General features: G+C 44.0%; 1 protein-coding gene across 4 annotated transcripts in view; it reads right to left on the bottom strand.

Moving 5' to 3' along the window:
• Nucleotides 1–19,966, bottom strand: part of LOC143928076 (coagulation factor XIII B chain-like) — a 1,173,165-nt gene that overhangs the window by 485,888 nt on the left and 667,311 nt on the right. For 3 of the 4 annotated variants that reach the window (XM_077452688.1, XM_077452690.1, XM_077452691.1), the window contains one exon: nt 402–479. The exons of the other annotated variant lie outside the window; for it this stretch is intronic. In XM_077452688.1, the coding sequence (XP_077308814.1) occupies nt 402–479 (78 nt within the window). The remainder of the gene's footprint in view (nt 1–401; nt 480–19,966) is intronic. 4 annotated transcript variants of the gene reach the window in all.

Raw genomic sequence — 19,966 nt, 5'->3', positions numbered from 1 at the left:
ACGCCCGTAGAAACGCTCGTTGTCGCGCTAAACGCTCGAATCGAGCGTTTCCATTAGTTTCTATGGGAATGAAAACGTCCAAATCAGCCCGATTCGCGTGACAAAAAAGGGTCCAGAACTTGTTTGAGCTTCAGGCGTAGGGCTTCAGGCGACTTGGAGTGGAGATGTGAACGATCTCCATTGAGAATAATGTATTTTTTCCCCTCCAGCGTTTTGTAGCTTCAGGCGTAGGGCTACAAAACGTTCAGGTGTGAACGGGCTGTAAATGAAAAACCACAACATGTGGGCTAGGCCATTCAGAACTTAACAAAGAAAAAACACTTTTTAAATCAGTCCACTTCATACCCTGCGCCCATACCAATAAAGTACATATTTAGAATAGGGCAAATCTAAATTTTCACCATAACATCTGGATTTTGCACGTTCGTGGGCCCAATATACAAAAGAATTGCCGATGATCCATACGATGACATGCGGATCTGAAATCAAACAAAATTGTTAGGACGAACATATTTTTTAAAACAATTAGAATTCCACCTACCCACTCTTTTAATGTCATTAGCCGAAAGACCGATTTTGGCCGCAGCAGTAGCTGCACCAATACGGAAGGAATGAGAAGATATAGCTAAATGGTCTAAATTCAAATATCGTAGACACTTCTTCAAAACAGCATTGAATTGAAATACAGTCAAAGGAAGACCGTTATTGTGAATCAAGAATTGCTTGTCCAAGGGAGGCCGTAAAGACAAATAATTCTTGGAATGAGAAACAGCACATATAGAAATGTTTACATGAGACCCAATGATAATCCAATTTCCTCGCCCAATCTGATCACATTTGCTCTTGGGTAAATACAAACGAAGAACGTCAGGAGCCAAATGCACCGACGATATAGCCAATCCCAAATGAGAACCTCGATTAGGCGGAAGAAGTTCAGAAATTCGCAGAGCTTCATAGAAACAAATACAAAAGGAAAATTTGAACAACAAAGCTACAAAATTTGAAAAACAGACAACATCAGCCGCAGAACAAAGCTTACCCAACTGATCAATGGAGATAGGTAGTCTCTTATCAGGAACTGAAAATTTCCTACGATAACCCCTTAATGCTAACTTAACAGAAAAATAAGCAGTGCAAGAAGAATCACCTCGCAAACGTCTAAAAAATGAAATACCAGCTAATGTCTTAACAATAAAAGAATACGAATATTGCTGAAACATTAACGAATCCAAAAAAGCCAAAACAAGACCCTCAGAAATAAAATTATTATGCAAATTAAATTGTAGCAAAAAACAGCACCATCTATGCCACGCGGCTTCGTAAAATGCACACGTGGATGGTGCAATAGAGTTTTGCAGAGCAGACCGTACTAGCTTCAAATCAATGTCCATAAATGAGGGTGACACGACTCCCCAATCTTTTCTGCGTCTGGAACCAATTCGTGGAATTTGGACATCTGTTGGCGAGACAGAGAATCAGCAACAATATTACAAAAACCCTTTATAAACTTTGCTTTCAACCAAATATTTAGCGAAAGACACTTAAAAACTAAATAACGCAGCATAGCAATAACAGGAATGGACACCAAACAATTCACTGCATACACAACAACCTTATTATCGGAATGTAAAAGAATTCTCTTATTTCTAAAATGGTCACCCCACAATTCAAGCGCTACAATAACTGGAAAAATCTCTAAAAGAACAATATTGTTCACAAAACCTCTCGAAACCCAAGTGTGCCATTCCGCAGCCGACCATCTTCCCTGCCAAAATGCACCATAGCCAACACTACCTGCAGCATCAGTATACAATTGTAGGGCAGAAGCCGCACAAAAGGGGGACTGCCATAGTGAACGACCATTAAAAGAAATTAAAAATCTCTTCCAAATCACCAAATCATCATAAATATCCGAAGTTATTCTTACAAAATGCGAAGGTGAAGTAACTCCCGCAATAGCCCTATAAAGACGCCTGGAAAAAACACATCCAACAGGAATAACTCTAGTCGCGAAAGCCAACAAACCCAACAAAGATTGGACAGTTCTCAATTGAATTTTCTTTTTAGACAGAATAAAATCCAGCAAAAAACACATTTTTACAATCTTTTCGACAGGAAGGCGAAATTCCATACGAACAGTATCAATTTGTATACCTAAAAATTCTAAACAAGTGCAAGGAAAAACTGATTTTTCTTCCGCCAAAGGTATACCAATAAACTTACAAAGCAATCTAAATTCGTTGAAAATATGCAAACAATCCAAACTATCCTTAGAACCAATAAATACAAAATCATCTAAATAATGTAAACAATTATTGGAACCTGTCCTATAACACAACCCACTCCAAAAAAGAAGAAAAAATTTCAAAGTAATAACACGATATAGAACAGCCCATAGGCAAACATTTATTAAAATAAAACTGATTCTCAAAAACAAAACCTAATGAATTAAACGCTGAAGGCCTCACTGGTAAAAGACGAAAAGCAGATTTTATGTCTGCTTTTGCCAACAGAGCCGAATCACCAACACCATCTAATCCTATCAATAGCATCATCAAATGAAGAATATGAAACAGAACACAACGCCGGATCGATTTCATCATTCAAAGAAAAACCATCAGGGTAGGATAAATGATGAATCAATCTAAATGAACCAACTTCTTTTTTGGGAATGACCCCCAAAGAAGAAACTCTGAAATTTTCAAATGGCGGACGATGAAATGGGCCAGCAACTCTGCCTTCATCAATTTATTTTTCAATCTTCTTTCGAACCACATCAGCATGTACTGAAACTGAACTTAAATTCTTAAAAATAATACACCCTGAACCATAGAAAGTAGGCAAAAGAAAACCTAAACCAAACCCATTAATTAAAATGTCCACTTTCTTGGGTTCTGGATACAGCAGGAGCCAAGGCAACATTTTTACTAAACTCACCGGAGTTGTTGCTTTTGAGAAATGGATCTTTTGAAACAGCAGCATTTGAGTGCACTTGCCTTTTAAAACAACAATTAGCTGAGTGCAACCCACCACAATGAGCGCATTCGTGTTTATACTTACAATTTTGAAGCCATTTGCAATGACCTTCATTGAAATTAAAGCACAATCCCTTACGAAAAGTTCCACCAATAGGTACAAAAGGTTTTGCTATAGCTTTTTAAAGCAATAACAAGTTCAGCCACAGCCCTACATCCTTCATTCCCCATTTCAAAGACTTATGAACTGAAAGCTTCTGTCGAAAGGCTTCATCATAAGAGAACCAAGCTAAACCTGGAAAATTTTTATAAGCTTCTAAAATTATTTCAACATGATAAAACATACCGCTACATAACTCAGGATGACGTTCGCCCATTACACTAGCATAAATACAAAAAGATTGTAACCAATTATTAAAATTGCGTGTGCCTAAACGTCTCCTGTCATCAGATTTCTCACCATCTTTTTTATCAAACCCATGTTCTTTAAATTACGGCAATAAGGAAAGCAATTCAATATAATCCCCTTTCCAAATCTTTTCTTTAACTGAAACAGGTAAGTGAAAACCTAATGGAGACAATTCACACATAAGTACTTCTTTAAAGTAAGGTTCAGGAACATTAGAAACAGTAGCACAAGAGGGAACTACTGATAAACCAGAGGAAAATTTGGTAAAACAGAAGAATTTGAAGCAGTATGAACACTATCTTTCCAAACTGACATAAGAGCAATGTCATCAGCAGAGCGAGAAGAAGCAGTTTTAGGCAATAAATTAGATAAAAGTTGCGACATATTAATCATAAAGTTTTGCAGAATAGAGGCATCAATCGACTCACCTCCCTTTAAATGTGAAACTTCTTTAGCAGTAGGAACAGCTGCCTGCTGAAATCCTTCAGAAATGGAACAATCTGCAGCCATTACAGGATCCCTGCCATTCACCATGGCAACGTTGTCAAGCACTAGTGAAGCATTATCAACTGTAGCGGTCCCTAGCAGTGACAGAATGCCCAGTAACATTCAAATGGTTTGATTTCTTCTTTTTCTTCAAACAAGCAGACACAGTACCTTTTTTGTTTTGCAGGGGTGAATCTACCGATTCAAATCTTCGCGGTCTCCTCTTCATTCTTTTCCGGGCAGCCCGATGGTCCACTGCGCCTGCGCCGTCCTCGGAGATCGGAGAATAGGCCGAACAGCTGCGGACATCTCCGAAAGGTTCTTGTGTCACCGGGTCAAGAGGAGTGACCGACCGGGAGGAAGAGGAAGCCGCCAAAACCGGAAGATCCTGGGGTACCCGAGAGAACGCACTGACGAAATCGATCTGCTCCACCGGAGGGACATCCACAGACGGAACACTACTAGAACCAGCCACCGGATAAGCCGACAGACAGGAACGAAGCCACCGCTCTCCATCCACGGCACCAGCCCGTTCGATCACTTGTCGCAGTAAGGACTCCATAACGAAACAGCAGGGATGTGTTCTGATCTTCTTTGTCCATTATACTGCAGCAACTGACACACTTTTTTCTCTTTTATAGGGTCTCCTGTTTGTGGCAACCGTTACTAAGCTTCTGGACCAATCAAAGGTAAGTACTCTAACAACATTTAACTGTAAATTAATTAATTAATTAATTCCCTTCTACCAGCGCCCCATACATAGTGGGTGGGGACAATTCTTGCCCCTCCCACTATTATTATTCTAGAAAAGGGAACCCTCTCCTGTGCCAATTTAAGTAGATTTGTAATCATGTGGCTGAATGTAATGTGGGATTCTGTTTTTTTTTTCTTTCAATGGAAAATTTACTGTATATGAAGAAAAAGTGGGAGAGGTGAGATAAATTTTAATAGTTCAAATATAATGCTAGATGAACCCTAAGGCAATGGTAAATCTGTATAACGGTGATTGGTAAACTTCAGGGTGTTGTGTGTAAATGCCCGTTTTCTTATCGTGTGTTAACATGAAAAACATGGCTGGGCCATCCCTTTAATCGCTTCCCGACCGGCGCACGACAATTTACATTGGCAGAATGGCACGGACAGGCAAATGGGCGTACAGGTACATCCCTTTGAATTTGCCGCCATGCCGGTCGGGACTCCCGTGAGTCCGAAAGCGGGTCCCGTGGACTCGATCACCGCAGGGATACCTGCGATCATCTCACGGGGAGGAAGAATGGGGAGATGCTGATGTAAACAGCTTCTCCCCGTTTTGCCTAGCAACAGTGTCACTGATCTCTGCTCTCTGTGATTGGAGCAGAGATCAGTGATCTGTAAAACACAGCCACACCCGCACAGTTAGAAACACGCCCCTAGGACACACTTAACCCCTACAATGCCACTTCCTGGTTAACCCCTTCACTTCCAGTGTCATTTACACAGGAATCAGTGCATTTGTATAGCACTGATTGCTGTATAAATGACAATGGTCCCAAAAATGTGTCAAAAGTATCTAATGTGTCTGCCATAATGTCACAGTCACAAAAAAAATCGCTGATCGCCACCATTACCAGTAGGGATGAGCCGAACACCCCCCGGTTCGGTTCGCACCAGAACTTTCGAACGGACCCCACGTTCGTTACGAACGTTAGAACCCCATTGAAGTCTATGGGACTCGAACGTTCGAAATGGAAAGTGCTAATTTTAACGGCTAATATGCAAGATACTGTCCTAAAAAGGGTTTGGAGACCTGGCTCCTGCCCCAGGGGACATGGGTCAATGCAAAAAAAAGTTTTAAAAACGGCCGTTTTGGCGGGAGCACTGATTTTAATGACGATTAAAGTGAAAAAAAAAGTGAAATATTCCTTTAAATATGGTGCCTGTGGGGTGTCTGTAGTATGCCTGTGAAGTGCCACGTGTTTCCCGTGTTTAGAACAGTCCCTGCACAAAATGACATTTAACAGAAATAACACCATTTAAAACTGCTTGCGGTTTTAATGTTATATCTGGTTCCTGCAATATGGTTGAAAATCATTCAGAAAAATGGCATGGGTAGCCCTCCCTGCCCATTACCAGCCTATTTGGGTCTTGTACGCATATTAAGGGGAACCCAGTACCCATATTAAAAAAAGGAAATGCGTGTGGCCCCCAGGCCCTATATACTCAGAACAGCAGTATACAGGCGGTGCAAACAAGACAGGGACTGTGTAGGTTTGTTGTGTTAAGTTGAATCTGTTTGTAATTTTCAACTGGTACATTTTTAAAGTGTAGCTCCAGTCAAAAAAACTATTTTTAAGCTTTTTGGAAAACATAGGGAAGGGTTATCACCCTTGTATAATTTGTTTTGTCGTCCATCCTTTTTCATCTCACTTGCTGCTGTCTCCTTGTGTTTGCAAGTAGGAGATGTTTGTAAGTTGGATGTTTGAAAGTAGGGGCCTGCCCTATATGCTCTGCAGAAATGGTGGAACAAGGTGTTGGTTTTGCCACAACATTGTAAGCCCTCAAAGTGACTCTTGGTGGGCGCTGGAGCGCCCTGCTGTGAACGATTATATCAAGAATTGTAATTACATGCCATTGTTGAACAGTGGTAGAAAAATTGACCTTTGGTGGTTGTGGTGCTGGTGCCACAACACTATAAGTCCTCACCGTTACTCTGGGTGGGCACAGGAATGGGCCCTCCTGTGAAATATTATATCAAGAAGTGTAATTACATGTCCCTGTTAAACAGGGGCAGAAAAATTTGGCCTTAGGCACTGCTGCTGGTGCCACCACACTGCAACCTCTTCCATATACTCTAGTTTTATTGCAGGAATTAGCCCTGCTGCAAAGCATTGCATTAAAAATTGTACTTAAACGCCCCTGTTAAACAGGGGCAGAAAAATTGGGCCTTAGGCACTGGTGCTGGTGCCACCACACTGCAACCTCTGCCATATACTCTAGTTTTATTGCAGGAATTAGCCCTGCTGCAAAGCATTGCATCAAAAATTGTACTTAAACGCCCATGTTAAACAGGGGCAGAAAAATTGGGCCTTAGGCACTGGTGCTGGTGCCACCACACTGCAACCTCTGCCATATACTCTAGTTTTATTGCAGGAATTAGCCCTGCTGCAAAGCATTGCATCAAAAATTGTAATTAAACGCCCCTGTTAAACAGGGGCAGAAAAATTGGGCTGCTGGCATCACCCAGAACCAAAAATGTTCTTCCAACATATCAGCGGAGGAGGAAGAGGATAGATAATCAACATAACAGGACAGTCACTCAGCATCAGCATAGGCAGTCTTGAAGGGATGTGGTATTTCAAAAAAAATTATTCGGTTACATCAGCTTCAGGTGCTTGGTAGCTGTGGGTGATCCAAGACTGATTCATCTTGATGAAGGTCAGTCGATCAACTGATTCGGTGGACAGGCGCACCCTGTGATCGGTAACAAAGCCACCAGCAGCACTGAAGGTGCGTTCTGAAAGAACGCTGGATGCAGGACAGGCCAGTAGCTCAATTGCATACTGTGCAAGCTCTGGCCAGTGATCCATCCTCAAGACCCAGTAAGCCAGAGGATTTTCGGTGGGAAAGGTGTCCAAGTCTGACCTTGCCCCTAGGTATTCCTGCACCATGTAAATCAGACGCTGGCGATGGGTGCTGGAACCAATCATACCTTGGGGCTGCGGACTAAAAAATTGTCTGAAAGCATCAGTCAGACGGCCACCTTCTCCCCCGCTCCTTCTGACCAATGCCTCAGCAACACGTTGTCCAGGACCAGGAGTTTGTAACCTCCCAGTCTCTGGGAACGCGTTGCACAGACCTTTCTGCAAGGCCTCCCGGAGATGTCTCATCCTCTGCTCCCTCTGCGATGGCAAGATAAGGTCGGCAACCTTACCCTTGTACCGTGGATCAAGGAGAGTGGCCAGCCAGTAATGGTCCCTCTCCTTGATCCGAAGAATATGAGGATCCTTCCGCAGGCTTTGCAGGATCAGGGAGGCCATGCAGCGTAGGTTAGCTGAGGCATTCGGTCCGGAGTCCTCTGGGTCACTAAGGACAACATGATCCGCAGCTACCTCCTCCCAGCCACGTACAAGTCCACGTGTTTCTTGGGACTGTAAATCATCCCTATAAGACTGCTGCTGCTCCTGCTGCTGATGCTGATGCTGAGTGCCAGCCTCCACCTCCATGCTGACACAATCATCCTCCTCCTCCTCTTCCTCCTCCTCATCCTCTTCCTGTGTGATGGGTGGCACAGCAGGAACACTGTCTGGATAAAGGGGGCCTTGAGAGGCAAGGAAGTCCTCCTCTTCCTGCCTCTGTTCTGCCTTAAGTGCCCTGTCCATTATTCCATGCAGCGTATGCTCCAAGAGGTGGACAAGAGGTACAGTGTCACTGATGCATGCACTGTCACTGCTCACCATCCTTGTTGCCTCCTCAAACGGTGACAGGACAGTGCATGCATCCCTGATCATGCCCCACTGGCGTGGTGAGAAAAAACCAAGCTCCCCTGACCCTGTCCTAGTGCCGTAGTCGCACAGGTACTCATTGATGGCCCTCTGCTGCGTGTGCAGCCGCTGAAGCATGGCCAATGTTGAGTTCCATCTGGTGGGCATGTCACATATAAGGCGGTTCTTGGGCAGGTTCAACTCCTTTTGGAGCTCAGCCAGCCGAGCACAGGCATTAAATGATCGGCGGAAATGCACACAGACTTTCCTGGCCTGCTTCAGGACATCCTGTAAGCCGGGGTACCTGCCCAAGAACCGCTGCACATGGGTCAGTTGTCCCTGTCGGAGGGCGGAGAGGAGGTTGGTGCCATTGTCGCAAACCACCATTCCTGGCTTAAGCTGGCGTGGCGTCAACCACCTCTCGGCCTGCCCCTGCAGAGCTGACAAAACATCCGCCCCAGTGTGGCTCCTGTCCCCCAAACAAACCAGCGCAAGCACGGCATGGCATCGTTTTGCCTACGTACTTGCGTAGCCCCTGGAACGCCTACGGAGCACCGCTGGTTCTGAGGACAGAGCACTGGAAGAGGCCATGGAGGAAGAAGAAGAGGAGGGGGTGGAGGAGAGAGGTGTGTCACAACCAATAGTAGCATTTTGGAGGCGTGGTGGCGGAACAACCTCCAACACTACTGCACCTTGTCTTGCATCCTTCCCAGCAGCCAGAAGAGTGACCCAATGGGCCGTGAAAGACAGGTAACGTCCCTGTCCATGCCTGCTGGACCATGAGTCAGCAGTAATATGCACCTTACCACTGACTGCCCTGTCCAGCGAGGCAAGGACATTGCCTTCCACATGCCGGTAGAGAGCCGGAATCGCCTTCCGTGAGAAAAAGTGGCGTTTGGGGACCTGCCACTGAGGAACCGCACATTGTACAAACTCACGGAAGGGGGCCGAGTCTACCAACTGAAAAGGCAGCAGTTGAAGTGCTAGCAATTTAGCCAAGCTAGCATTCAACCGCTGGGCATGTGGATGGCTGGGAGTAAACTTCTTCCGCCGGTCCAGCAGCTGGGGCAGGGACATTTGCCTGCTATAATCGGACATGGGTGTACCACTAGCAGAGTTCCCGGAAGCACTTGGCTGTGACACACCTAATTCTACACCTTCATTCCTCTCAGAGCAGGTTTCAGAGAGGACTGAAGGTCTAGTGGGGTTGGAGATGCCAGCTGATGAGGAGCAAGGAGAGGTCCGCTTTGTTCTTTGGTGTGGGTCTTTGAGGTACGCTTGCCAACGAGCTGCATGGCAGGTCAACATATGTCTGGTCAAGCATGTGGTGCCCAAGCGGCTGATGTTTTGGCCACGTGAGATACGCTTGAGACATATGTTGCAAATAGCAGCGGTGCGATCTGATGCACTCGTCTCAAAAAAGGCCCACACCAAAGAACTTTTAGAATAACGCGCAGAGGCAGCGCCCTGCACAGGCGGAGCTCTGCGGTGTGATTCAGTCGGTGTGCTGCCCCTAAGCTGGCCCCTGGAGGGCATCCTGCCTCGTTGGACATGTGCCTCCTCCTCCCTCCTTCCAGGCACCCACGTGGAGTCAGTGCCCTCATCATCCCCTCCCTCTTCATCGCTGTAGCAAACCTGGCAGTATGCTGCAGCTTGTGGAACATGACTGCCAGATTGCTGTCCTTCTTGAGCATCCCCTCTCTCTGCGCTCACGCTACTGCCTTCCTCTAGCTGAGTGTCATCATCAGAGCCCACCAAACACTGGGCATCCTCCTGGAGCATGTACCCAACACTGTGCTCAAAGAGTTCAGGAGACTCGTCAGGAGGACGTGGTGGGTCTAGGGAAGGAGTCACTGATGATGACATTGAGAGGAGGGAAGACGATGCATTGGCAGCTGCTTTGCTACTACCCTGAGACTGGGTGAGAGAGGATGAGGAGGATGAAGAGGGCTTGGTCATCCACTCTACCAAGTCGTTGGCATGTTGCGGTTCAACATGTCCAGCTGCCGAAAAGAAGGACAAGCATGTCCCATGGCCACGTGCTGATGACAATGCACCGCGTCCATGACCAGCACTGTTGTCTCTAGACACAGAGCCTGCTTGCCCTCTTTTATCGGCTCGCGCCTGTCTGCCTCTCCTTGCTGGCCTTCCAGACATGGTAATGGCCTGAAGGGAGTTGGGTAAAACAGCAGTTGGGTAGTTTATATTGTGCTGGAGGCACACAACACCCACTAACTCCTGCAGATGCCTTTTTTATAGAACACCAGAGATAAAGGGGTATATACAGATGTATACTGTGCTGTGCTGGAGGCACACACAACTTCCAATAACTCCTGCAGATGGCAATTGGGCTCAAATAGAGAACAGCTATGTAGGTGGATTATAGCGGTATGTACTGGGTACAGAGCACGCAGACAGCACGCACTATCTCCTAACACTACTGACTGCAAGCTCTATTATTAAAGATAGATCACTAGCTATATAGGTGAGGTGAATATAGTGGTGTATACTGCGGTCAGGGCACAGACAATAACCAGAAAACAGCAGAGATAAAGGGGTATATACAGATGTATACTGTGATGTGCTGGAGGCACACACAACTTCCAATAACTCCTGCAGATGGCAATTGGGCTCAAATAGAGAACAGCTATGTAGGTGGATTATAGCGGTATGTACTGGGTACAGAGCACACAGACAGCACGCACTATCTCCTAACACTACTGACTGCAAGCTCTATTATTAAAGATAGATCACTAGCTATATAGGTGAGGTGAATATTGCGGTGTATACTGCGGTCAGGGCACGCAGACAATAACCAGAAAACAGCAGAGATAAAGGGGTATATACAGATGTATACTGTGCTGTGCTGGAGGCACACACAACTTCCAATAACTCCTGCAGATGGCAATTGGGCTCAAATAGAGAACAGCTATGTAGGTGGATTATAGCGGTATGTACTGGGTACAGAGCACGCAGACAGCACGCACTATCTCCTAACACTACTGACTGCAAGCTCTATTATTAAAGATAGATCACTAGTTATATAGGTGAGGTGAATATAGTGGTGTATACTGCGGTCAGGGCACAGACAATAACCAGAAAACAGCAGAGATAAAGGGGTATATACAGATGTATACTGTGCTGTGCTGGAGGCACACACAACTTCCAATAACTCCTGCAGATGGCAATTGGGCTCAAATAGAGAACAGCTATGTAGGTGGATTATAGCGGTATGTACTGGGTACAGAGCACGCAGACAGCACGCACTATCTCCTAACACTACTGACTGCAAGCTCTATTATTAAAGATAGATCACTAGCTATATAGGTGAGGTGAATATAGTGGTGTATACTGCGGTCAGGGCACAGACAATAACCAGAAAACAGCAGAGATAAAGGGGTATATACAGATGTATACTGTGATGTGCTGGAGGCACACACAACTTCCAATAACTCCTGCAGATGGCAATTGGGCTCAAATAGAGAACAGCTATGTAGGTGGATTATAGCGGTATGTACTGGGTACAGAGCACACAGACAGCACGCACTATCTCCTAACACTACTGACTGCAAGCTCTATTATTAAAGATAGATCACTAGCTATATAGGTGAGGTGAATATTGCGGTGTATACTGCGGTCAGGGCACGCAGACAATAACCAGAAAACAGCAGAGATAAAGGGGTATATACAGATGTATACTGTGCTGTGCTGGAGGCACACACAACTTCCAGTAACTCCTGCAGATGGCAATTGGGCTCAAATAGAGAACAGCTATGTAGGTGGATTATAGCGGTATGTACTGGGTACAGAGCACGCAGACAGCACGCACTATCTCCTAACACTACTGACTGCAAGCTCTATTATTAAAGATAGATCACTAGCTATATAGGTGAGGTGAATATAGTGGTGTATACTGCGGTCAGGGCACAGACAATAACCACTACACAACAGCAAGATAGGAAATCAGCCAAAAACGATCGGTGTGTACTGTGTTGAAGGTACACAGAACACCCACTGCTTCAGATGCCAACATACTACACGAGGCCGCCTCAATGGCGGCCTTATATAGTGTGGGGCGTGCACTACACAGCCTGAGCTGTGGCCAATCATGGCTCTCCTCGCTGCTGGCGCTGCGATTGGCCAAGCATGCAGGGTCACAGCGCATGCTTGGCCAATCATGAGCCAGCAATGCACTGCGCCATCGCAGTGCATTGTGGGCCGTGAGCGCCACGCGAATTTTGACGCGAACGGACCAAGTGTTCGGATTTCGCCTAACGGACGAACAGCCAATGTTCGAGTCGAACGTACGTTCGACTCGAACACGAAGCTCATCCCTAATTACTAGTAAAAAAAATGATTAATAAAAATGCCATAAAACTATCCCCTATTTTGTAAACGCTATAACTTAGCACCTACCAATCAATAATCGCTTATTATGTATCAGCCTAAACTGAGGAAAAAAAAAGTTTTTTTATTTTTTTGGGGGATATTTATTATAGCAAAAAGTAAAAAATAATGATTTTTTTCAAAATTGTCACTCTTTTTTTGTTTATAGCGCAAAAAATAAAAACCGCAGAGGTGATCAAATACCACCAAAAGAAAGCTCTATTTGTGGGTAAAAAAGGACATCAATTTTGTTTGGGAGCCACGCCGCAATTGTGCAATTGTCAGTTAAAGCAACGCAGTGCCAAATCGCAAAAAATGGTCAGGTTTGGAAGTGGTTAAGGACACCTCAATCCATTTGCTGGGCTTCTGCAAAGGCACCATCTGTGCCTCTGCAACTGCAAGACAACAACCTTATTTTGGTGATTCTTTTTAGCACACTGATAATTAGAATCAGCAATAATTTCATCATGTTGGCAGTTTGTTTCAGCATGTCAGTGATTTGATTCATCAATCATATCAGCATGCTGGTGATCTGTCTTCTGTTTCTTCATAGCAATAATTCATCCTCCACCATATGTGAAGATAACTCAGTTCTGGAATCACCTTCCCTGGGGTCAGGGCCGTAGATATTTTTTTTCTCCTGGGGAAGAGAGAACAGTAGGTGGCAATAATAGGGGTTTAAATCGCAAATCTGCTCACACTGTATGTGGTAACATCTGCAACAGCCCTTGTACATTTAACCACTTTACCACTGGGCACTTAAACTCCCTTAACCACTTCAGCCCCGGACCAATTATCAGCCTAAGGACCAGAGGTCTTTTTACAATTTCGCACTGCACTGCTTTAACTGGTAATTGCGAGGTCATGCAATGTTGTACCCAAACGAAATTTGCGTCCTTTTCTTCCCACAAATAGAGCTTTCTTTTGATGGTATTTGATTGCCTCTGCGATTTTTATTTTTTGCGATATAAATGGAAAAAGACCGAAAATTTTGAGAAAAAAAATATATTTTCTACTTTTTGTTATAAGAAAAATTGAATAAACTCAATTTTAGTCATACATTTAGGGCACAATTTATTCAGCCACATGTCTTTAGTAAAAAAAATGTCAATACGCGTATATTTATTGGTTTGCGCAAAAGTTATAGCGTCTACAAACTAGAGTACATTTTCTGGAATTTACACAGCTTTTAATTTATGACTGCCTATCTCATTTCTTGAGGTGCTAAAATGGCAGGGCAGTACAAACCCCCCCAAATGACCCCATTTTGGAAAGTAGACACCCCAAGGAAATTGCTGAGGGGCATGTTGAGCCCATTGAATATTTTTTTTTTTTTTGTCCCAAGTGATTGAATAATGACACAAAAAAAAAAAAAAGTTTACAAAAAGTTGTCACTAAATGATATATTGCTCACACATGCCATAGTTATATGTGGAATTGCACCCCAAAATATATTCTGCTGCTTCTCCTGAGTACGGGGATACCACATATGTGGGACTTTTTGGGAGTCTAGCCGCGTACGGCACCCCGAAAACCAGTAAAAAAAAATATAAAATGCCACTGCCTTCAGGATTTCTAAGGATGCAAATTTTTGATTTCACTCCTCTCTACCTATCACAGTTTCTGTAAGGGTAGGGAGAGTCACCCTTTAAGCTTATGCTAGGAATACATATTAAGAGCTTCAAGAGTTAAAAGCATATTACTTGTAATTGTGCATGGTGGCACTTGTTTTTGCAGATCTGCAGATGTCTGCAAAAACAGGATGTGTCTGTGGTTAGAAAATTTATAGGAAGTTAAGATAAGTTCATAAGGTGATTTTATAATGTGTTAAAATAAATAGAATCTTAAGGTCATATATAAAAATATATGTCTGTATGTCTGGAAATCTTGTATCAGAATTCCCCTAAAAAGCCCGCTAAACTGTATGACGCACTAGAATGTCAACGCTATTTGATTGGTGAATGCTTGTCTAAATCTCATTGGTTTGTAATACAATGTAATACAATGTTTTGAACCATAAAAGACTGGTAACAGGAAATTAAAAGTGTGTATATTCAGAATCAAACCAGTGTGCGTGTCTGGTCCTTTTTGAATAACCACCCCGATCGATTGAAGAGAGTTTTTCCAGTGAAAGTCCAGCTCGGGCGAAATAAGTCAGACAAGGGCGCTCCTCACAAGTGGTGTCAGAAGTGGGACAACACTAGACACCAAATATGTTCGAGAACCTTTGTACACAAATAACAGGCCTGTTAAACACTCGGGACAACGTCCTGCGGTCAAATACACAGGACTAGGTCCAGACATTAATTCTAGAGGTTTCCAGTGAACAGTCCTTTATAACTGAAAACTTAAAACTATATTTTTCCCGGCCATCCTAGCGAGGAAAATTCATCCTATTACTGACCCCGGCCCGCCTAGCGAGGGTCTCAACTCTTATAACTCTTTAACTTAACGAGCTTCCTTTTTTCAAAGACAGAGACAGATTATATCACTGTTTTGAAAACCACAATCAAGTACATGAAGTGTTCTAGGTACAGCATTAAAACAGGCAAGTTTCTCAAAAAAAACTTATAAAAAGTAATTTCAAAGAAAACTCACCTGTTCAATGGCTGACCATCCCACTTGCTGACACCACTCTGTATACCACACACACTGTAGTGCATCTTCTACAAAACATGTCAACACAGCACATGACAGCTCAAAGATCCAGTGGATATGAGATAGTGCTATTAAACACACATGGACTCACAGTCAAGTCATGCTCAGAGACCACACCAGCAGTTAGACTGTTACATTCCTTACTAAGACTGCCCATTGCAATCACTCCCACCCATGACTGTTCTAAAGAATTGACTAATACAACTTCACCAAGACCAGACCTCACTGACACTCCCAACCCTGAATTTTTAGACATTTTTGTTGATGGAAGTTGTTCAAGGCCCTCAGATAACACGTACAAAACAGGGTATGCAATAGTTACTTTGCCTGATGTAATTATTGAAGCGAAACCACTAACAGCCAGTTCAGCACAACAGGCTGAGCTACATGCCTTAACTAGAGCATGTCAGTTATTTCAGGGACAGGAAGTGAACATTTCACTGACAGCAAATATGCTTTCAGTGTGGCCCATGATTATGGAATGATCTGGACTAATCGGGGGTTTAAAACCGCAGACAACAAACAAATTGCCAATCAAAAATGGGTGGAAGACCTACTGCAAGCACTCCATTTACCATCCAAAGTTAATATTATAAAAGTGAAAGGTCACTCTTATGACAAGACAGAAACTACTAAAGGTAACAATTTGGCAGACACAGCAGCCAAAGCTGCAGCTAGCAGTGCACCTGTACAGGGAACTCAAATGTTGTTCTCAACAGATTTCCTTTCTCCTGATTTCAACTCCATAGTTTCTCTTATGCAACGAAAGGCACAACAAGAAGATATAGATGCCTGGGTTCATGCAGGTGTGACACGTAATCCGGATGGATTATGGTCAAACAAGGAGGGAACCATAGGGATCCCAGAAGCTGCTGCTCCTTTGATCCTGTCATATCTTCATGGTCCTGGGCACATAGGGAAAAAGCCCCTTTTGCAACTGTATAACCAAAGCTTTTGTACACAGAAAGCACATTCTCTGGTTAGTCAGCTAGTGGACTCATGTCTCACCTGTGCACAAAACAATGTTCAAGGTCTGAAATATGGGTTACATGGGCATCTCCCACCCCCTTTGGGTCCCCTGCAAGATATACAGATAGATTTCACGCATATGCCAAAACAAAAGGGTAACATTAAATTTCTTTGCGTGATCGTGGACAAATTTTCATCCTGGCCAGAGATTATTCCAGCGACAGGGGAAACTGCAGGGATAGCCACCAGGTGCATAATCAATCATTGGATCAGTAGATTTGGTTTACCTGCTACCATATACTCTGACCAAGGGCCAGCTTTCACAGCGAAACTCACCCAGGAGTTAGTAAAAATCCTGGGGATACAATGGAAACTTCACATTCCATACCATCCCCAGAGTGCAGGAGTAGTGGAAAGGATGAACAGGAACATTAAGGACAAGCTAAAGAAGGCCACACAGGGTACTATGAAGAACTGGCTTCATTTCTTGCCAGGGGTAATTTTCCAGATAAGGACCACCCCTCATGCCAGGACAGGTCTCTCACCCTTTGAAATCCTAATGGGTAGGCCAGCACAAAAAGCCCCTAAAATAGGTGAGGAGTCTAACCTATATTCCTTACAGGAAGAGCATGTGAGACATCTGGTAAGTAGCCTTACTGAAAACTATGATAGAGTTGCTGTCACTTTCTTTCCTATTTCCTCAGAGCCGACGCACCCCTTCATACCAGGAGACAAAGTGTTGATCAAGCAACTTGCAGTCCGCAAGCAACCAGGTCCCGTCTTCCAAGGTCCATTTGAAGTACTCAAGGTCTCCAGGACAGCGATTCTGACCGAGCAAGGCCCGCAATGGATCCACGCATCAAGGATAAAGAAAGCGCCACAGCAGCAGGAACCAGAGATGGACCCAAAGCCAGGACCAAACGGATCCGGAGAGACACTGACCCAACCACTCCCTGCCATCCCCCCCCACTCCCTCCTTTCCGAAGAGACTCTGATCCCATCACTCCCTGCCCCAGACCCCCTTTCCCTCGGATCCGAAGAGACACTGATCCCATCACTCCCTGCCCCAGACCCCCTCTGATCCACAGGCAAGCTGTCTCCCTACTAGGGACCCCCAAGCCCCAATCCACAAAGCTCAGGAGGTGCAATGTTAAAGTTATTCTTATTTTGTCAGTTGCATTGACCATGAAGATGGTTTTATTAACTATTACTGGGTGCTGGCTTACATCTTCATGCGGAATGAATAGGAATAACAGTATAGAGATCAGGGAGAGAGTAACAAGAGCAACACCCACAAGAGTGATGTATGATCATCCTTGCTGTATACAGACAGAATATACAATGTCTAGAGCTCAAGCTGCAGCAGTAACTGAGTATCGCTTTCAGAAGAGGGATGGGATATGTAATATAACAGCATTCGTACTGTCAGCCACATATGAAGGAGAGAACAAAACCTGGTGTATGAATCCTGATAGTTTAGTAACAAAAAAACTTGTGAGTAAACTTAAAAGACAGAAAATGGAAGCCAGGGGTATTGATATTACTATACAACATAGAAGGTCCCACAGGCAATCTGAATACCCTCTGTCAGAATCACACCTAAAATTATTGTCTTTTCCAGAGGCAAGGAAAGAGATCCTAAAACCAAATCTGAACAGCAATAATAATGGAGCTCAATTAGACCCAGAGACCTATTCAGTCCCCGATACCATCCCACATCACTTCATAATGATGCATGCTTTCGCAAGGATGCAGAATCATTCTGAATGTTGGGTATGTTCTCATATGGGCACGGGCCGACATTCAGTTCCCATGGTTGGAAGGCCCATCACCCTAGAACAGCTGCTAGATATCACCCAGCAGGTCCCTTTGGCCAATACAACCACAATTAACAAGCCCCTGTTATTCACTGGATATACCAGGAAACCCCAATTCTGCTTCTTAAATGGAGCAGGGAGAGATCTCTATAATGCTCAGTTCTGTAGAGATGCTTTGGTGAATTTCACCATGTTAGATTTGCCCCTAGCTTTGAATGGTACAATAGAAGTAGAAGGACTACTTACACATAATATCCCTAACCAAGATGATCGGATATCCAATATGTCCCTTTATAATATATCCAAATGTGCCAGAGGGTATAACTTATCCCGAGCACTTGAATGGCTGCAAGACACACATATGAAAAACCCTTGGATGGGGGAAGAGGAGAATGATACCCCCTCCTTGGGAGATTGGCTGTGTCTTGTAGGACTCCGATCCAAACTAAGTTTCCCCAAAATAGTACCAGCACCTCATGTCCCACATGGGTGGATGGTTTGTTGTGGCTTATGGTGCCACACCACTATTCCCTACCACATGGACAGGAAAACAGCTGGCTGGTGTACCCTTGTAGAAATGATACCCTTCATGGGAACCACAACAGGAGATTCTCCTGTCGCAATGGTACCAGCACATGGCCACTTAGAGTTCGGGAGGCACAAGAGGGAAATTACTACCTGGTGGGATAAGGTATTTGCATCATTTGGTGGAGCAGGTATATACAATGCTCTCGCCAAGGTGGATGAATTCGGGATGTTAGTGGATTCTTGGATGAATAAAACTGCCATAGACATAGGATTGCTAAATGAGGAACTGAGAAAGATTTTGTTTGAGCAAGAAATCATTAAACAGAGACAGGAGAGAATCATGATGATCCTCACTGGGCTCTGTGATGTTACAGGAGACAGAAGCCTGTGTTGCACATATATGAATAATCTAACACAGCCTTCAGAGGACCTGCAAATAACGGATTATTATGAAATAATAAAGGGACACAATGATGAGAGGGCAAAATTGCAGGACCGAATGAGACGTCTGGGAGACTCCTGGAATCCATTCTCTGGAGTGGGAGGTTGGTTTGGTTCATTCTGGGATAGTATCATGAATTTCTTTAAGAAAGTAGGAATGATCCTCATCATCATACTTATCCTGGGAATTGCAATCTATGCCACCATTAAGATTATATTTTGTCTGATGGGCAAGGCTACCAAGATCAAACTTTCCACCTCAGAGCCAGACACAGAGCCAGACACAGTCAAGGCCATGTTGTACTCAGGACATAGGTGGTACTGAGAATGATCAACAAAGGACTTCGTCCTTCATGATCAAAGGAGGGATTGTAAGGGTAGGGAGAGTCACCCTTTAAGCTTATGCTAGGAATACATATTAAGAGCTTCAAGAGTTAAAAGCATGACAATTGTATTGTCTGACACTTCCCCCCTTCTTTTTCTCCAAACCCTTTCCCCCCATTAAAACAGACGAAACTGTGTTTGGAGTAAATGGCCAAAGGCCTTGATTTATTAACCAAAATATATAATTAAAAAATATAAACTTTTATAAATAACTTTTAATAATAATAACTTGTAAACTTTTTCCTTTTAACACTGGAACATGGGTCATTAGCATATCAAAGACCCTACTGGTCACTGCACATCTATTTTTACCTCTTGACCTCCAGACGGCATCCCCTGTCTCGGAGGCTAAACCCAAACCAATGCAGTGACCTACCCCTTTTCTCCTCCGGTTACCCCCTTGTAACCAGGAAGTACATCAACAACCATCCCCATCCCCATGGATGGGTACAA

The sequence above is a fragment of the Lithobates pipiens genome, unplaced genomic scaffold (assembly GCF_037356315.1).
Source record: "Lithobates pipiens isolate NorthernLeopardFrog02 unplaced genomic scaffold, aLitPip1_a1.2 Scaffold_23, whole genome shotgun sequence".
In the NCBI taxonomy this organism is placed as follows: Eukaryota; Metazoa; Chordata; class Amphibia; order Anura; family Ranidae; genus Lithobates; species Lithobates pipiens.
Note: the sequence above shows the minus strand (reverse complement) of the source record. Positions and strands in the feature narration are given on the sequence as shown.